This window comes from Rana temporaria, chromosome 9, assembly GCF_905171775.1.
Source record: "Rana temporaria chromosome 9, aRanTem1.1, whole genome shotgun sequence".
Taxonomy (NCBI): Eukaryota; Metazoa; Chordata; class Amphibia; order Anura; family Ranidae; genus Rana; species Rana temporaria.
This window is the reverse complement of record NC_053497.1, coordinates 73,843,315-73,847,757: the sequence shown is the minus strand read 5'-3', so window position 1 is coordinate 73,847,757 and position 4,443 is coordinate 73,843,315. Positions and strand designations below refer to the sequence as shown.

The 4,443-nt window shown below is 39.0% G+C and overlaps 1 protein-coding gene across 1 annotated transcript; it reads left to right on the top strand.

The window, feature by feature from the left end:
• Positions 1–2,107: 2,107 nt before the first annotated feature.
• SOX3 (SRY-box transcription factor 3) lies at positions 2,108–3,577 on the top strand. The gene has a single exon (XM_040325143.1). The coding sequence runs from the start codon at positions 2,238–2,240 to the stop codon at positions 3,156–3,158; it is 921 nt and encodes a 306-aa protein (XP_040181077.1). The 5' UTR covers positions 2,108–2,237; the 3' UTR covers positions 3,159–3,577.
• Positions 3,578–4,443: the final 866 nt, after the last annotated feature.

The following is a 4,443-nucleotide window of genomic DNA, read 5'->3' as shown; positions in this document are numbered from 1 at the left end:
TTATTATGTTAGCATTGTACTTGGATACAAGTTTGTGTTTTTTTTGTGTATGTTGAATCATTAGAAGGAGAGTTGGGAAGGACCCCCATTATATAACGTTTATACTTTCATGATCTGGTGGACATTTGGTTATTTGCGCATCAATGATTCCCAGGTATATGCAATGGATGTGATGTGTGCTATCAGTTCATGGAGGAGCACTATGATGGCTCCACCTGAAGCCCTGCTAACCCCTATGATGTATGGAAGTGCTGATTATCCTCCAGCCATGATGAGGGTCTTTTCTCTATAACTTTACCTTGGATCTGAAACAGTAAACAAAAGTCCATTAACAATGACACTCTCTTGTGCTTCAGAAAGCCTACAATTTACTAGAAGGCTCCTTTCATCACATAGAGAGATCCACTGTTTATCTGAAGAACCTACCAGCAGTACAAGACACCTTCTGGATTAAACAAACCAACACACACAACACATTCTGTGTCCCCTTTAATGGTTTTACTGCCAAACCCTGCAGAGTAATGTGTAAAAAATCCCAGATAAAGCAGGTGGATGGAGCAAACAACCCCCCATCTGTTCCTAAAATCTGTTTACTTTACAGAGCAAAGCTTGTTGAATACTCTCCAATGACTCAGGACACATACTTCCACACATGCTGCAATCAGATCGTTCGATCTCCAGTGGATCGATCAACATATAGGTAGTGCAAGGACCTTACTGGTTATATAAAGATTGATTGAATAGATTAGGTAGCTGCTCATATTGGGAAATATTAAACTCCCCATACACTATAAAATCTAAATGTACAATCTGAAAATCCATTTCATAGAATACAATCAGGCCGGTCCATGCACTACATAGTTGTAGAGCTAAAGGAGATTGTACAATCAGATTGTATAGTGTATGGACAGCCTAACGTGTGTGGGGAGTCTAAACTGGCTACACATTTGAACTGTTTTGTTTTGTTTAATTTCCTTTAGATTTACCTTCAAATATATAGTGCTGATTGCATAACATTTAAAAGTAATTAGATTTGACCTCATATTTTATGGTTTTGGTAAATCTAAAGGAAATCGTACACAAATATTGTGTAATATGTAGCCAGTTTAAGAAAGATCCGAGGATAACAATCCCTATGGGGCTGGAATACTAAAACTAGAGAGTGCAAAGTCTGGTGCAGCTCCACATAGAAACCAATCAGCTTGCAGGTTTTTCTTTTAATTGTCCAATCTTAATTGAGCAAGCTGAGGTTAGGCTGGCCATACATCATACAATTTTCTTTTCCTTTTAGATTTACCAAAAAAACATATAATAGGAGGCCAAACCTAAACACTTTGTATACAATCAGGCACTACATAGTTGAAGGTAAATCTGAAGGAAATGGTATAATGTTTGGCCAGCTTTAGAAGCTGATTGGCTACCCTAGGCACAGCTGCACCAGACTTTTAATAACGTTTTAAAGTTTAATAAAAAAAACAACCCCTTTATGTTAAAAAAGTGCCTGAAATAAAAATAAGTCCGTACGAAAGTATGCAAGTTATAATTGATATATGTAGTTTTTTTTTATTATTATTAAACATTGTTGCAAGCTTCAAAATCTGCATTTACAATCGATGTTTAAAATAAATAAACAAGCAACAAAAACGAAAATAAGTAAACAAGCAACAAAAACGAAAATAAGTAAACAAGCAAAAAAAAAACCACACAAAATAAACGAAATGTTTAAATAAGGAAATAAAGGATGAAATCAATAAAGGATACAAAGTATAATACATATGTTCTTCTTATCAGGAGTAAATGATGAAATCAATAAAGGATACAAAGTATAATAAATATGTACTTATTTTCAGAAGTAAAGAATTAAATTAATAAAGGATACAAAGTATAATAAATATGTACTTCAGAAGTGTGACAGCAATCGTTTTCTAAGTTTTGGCATGAAGGTAAGTAGAGGTGGGGAGGGTGTTATTGTGGGTGATGCAGGGCGTGGAAGGGGTTAAATTGTTGGTGAAATGTGAGAGGTGGGGGCAGGGCTGGGAGGCTCCCCTGTGATTGGCTGCTAGGATGTGATTAATATGCAGTCACTCAGGGAAGCTCAGCCAAAAGCACTTGTGTTGAGCAGCAGCAGAGAAGTTTGTGTCCTACGCCTAGACCGTCCCATCCAGAGACACGGCTGTGATCTCCTACTCCTTCTTTCTGAACTGGATTCCCGCAATCCCCCCTACTTCCAGCTACCAATGTATAGCATGCTGGACACTGATATCAAGAGCCCGGTGCAGCAAGCCAACTCCCAGAGCGGGGGAGCCGGGACTCCCGGGGCCAAAGGCAATGCGACCAACCAGGACCAGGACCGGGTCAAGCGCCCCATGAACGCCTTCATGGTATGGTCCAGGGGGCAGAGGAGGAAGATGGCCCAGGAGAACCCCAAGATGCACAATTCTGAGATCAGCAAGAGGCTGGGGGCCGACTGGAAACTCCTGAGTGACTCCGAGAAAAGACCTTTCATAGACGAGGCCAAAAGACTGAGAGCTGTCCACATGAAGGACTACCCGGATTACAAGTACAGACCAAGGAGGAAGACCAAGACCCTCCTGAAGAAGGACAAGTACTCCCTACCTGGCAATCTCCTGGCTCAAGGGGTCGGCTCAGTCTCCAGCGGTGTAGGAGTTGGCCAGAGGATAGACACTTATGCCCACATGAATGGCTGGACTAATGGGGCTTATTCTCTGATGCAGGACCAGCTTGGCTACAGCCAACATCCAGGGATGAACAGCCCCCAGATCCAACAAATGCACAGGTACGACATGAGCAGCCTGCAGTACAACCCCATGATGTCTTCTGCCCAGAACTACATGAATGCAGCTTCTTCCTACAGCATGTCCCCAGCCTACAACCAGCAGACCTCCTCAGTCATGAGCCTTGGCTCCATGGGCACAGTGGTCAAATCTGAGCCCAGTTCCCCCCCACCTGCCATCACCTCCCACACTCAGAGAGCCTGTTTAGGAGACCTGAGAGATATGATCAGCATGTACCTGCCCCCAGGTGGCGATGCCAGTGATCCATCTTCCCTCCAGAACAGCAGGTTACACAGTGTCCACCAACATTACCAAAGTGCAGGGACTTCGGTCAATGGCACTGTACCACTAACGCACATTTAATGGACACTAATCCACTTTAAATCGGACGCTATTGCTTGATTGACAAGCATATCAGAATGCAGAAAACTTGAGGACAAGGAATCAAAAGGGTGTATTTTTTTTTTTGTTTTTTTTTTTTTTTGTACAAAGTTTGCGCAAACTTCTAGAGCACAATGTTTTCTGTGCCCATTGAGGGGCAATTCTGTGGCTTTTGAACCCCACTGACTCCTAGATCAGCTTTCCTGTTTTATTGAGCCCCTTATCTTCACTTTTAGAAGTAACTTTGGGACAATTAACCATAATCCAATGTTTACACGTTTTATTGCTCTGCTCAAGACTTTTCTCGAGTTTTACCCAAATTGTAGATTCTTGCCATTAACTTTTTAGCCTTGTTTTTTGTTTTTTTTGTTTTTTGGAACTTTACAAAAAATGTGCGGGCGCAAGATTTTTTTTTTTTTTTTATTTTCTTTTAATTTATAGTAAAGTTGTATTTTTTTTTCTATTTTTGTTTTCATCACTTGTAAAGTTCTGTAAACTTAATTTTTTTTAATTTTTTTTTATTTTAGTTTGTCTTGTTTTCATGAAATGTTACTGTGAATTTAACATATCACCAAAAAAAGAAAAATAGTTTTTTTTTTTGTTTGTCTTACTTTACTTTTTGGTTTTTACAAACTTGAGCTGAAAAGTCAATCACAAAACCAATAAATTTTCTAAGAGGAATACAAGTGTCTTTGTTTTCATGCATGCTTTAGTACTACGTGTGAAGCAGAACTGATTATGTTCGTGTTTTGAGTCTGACCTATTTATTCATCTAAGTAGTTAAATATTTTCTGACAGGCTTTTTTTTTTTTCCTGTTTAAAGTGGGGCCAGCAAGACCTATAGGGCGTTCATAATTCTAATTGCATAACAAAATGTTTGAAATGACTGACATTTTTTTTTAACACTGTGAATGTGTAGAAAATGACTAAGTTCCTACACTAGCTTAATATAATGCAAGGATTAACGTGTCATTTTAAAACTGCAACTTTTTTTTATTATCCTGGTGTAAAGCTTTGAAAAATCCGTGGTGGGGTTTATTTTTTATATTTTCTTTCTGTAGTGATTGCAAAAATGTGTAGCCAGTCATCCCTTTTTTTTTTTTTTTTTTTTTTAACATGGGCTTACACCTGTGAAGGTTAGTTCATGCCTAAAAGGCTTGAAAAGTTAACTAGCTCCTATGCCCCTCAAATATTGTAATTTTTGTGCTATAGGTTAACTGATGCTAACTAGCCACCAACCCACACTGCAGTATATTTATCAGATAAC

Excerpts from the sequence above, each read along its gene's own strand:
- SOX3 (XM_040325143.1), top strand. The coding sequence starts at position 2,238 with ATGTATAGCATGCTGGACACTGATATCAAGAGCCCGGTGCAGCAAGCC.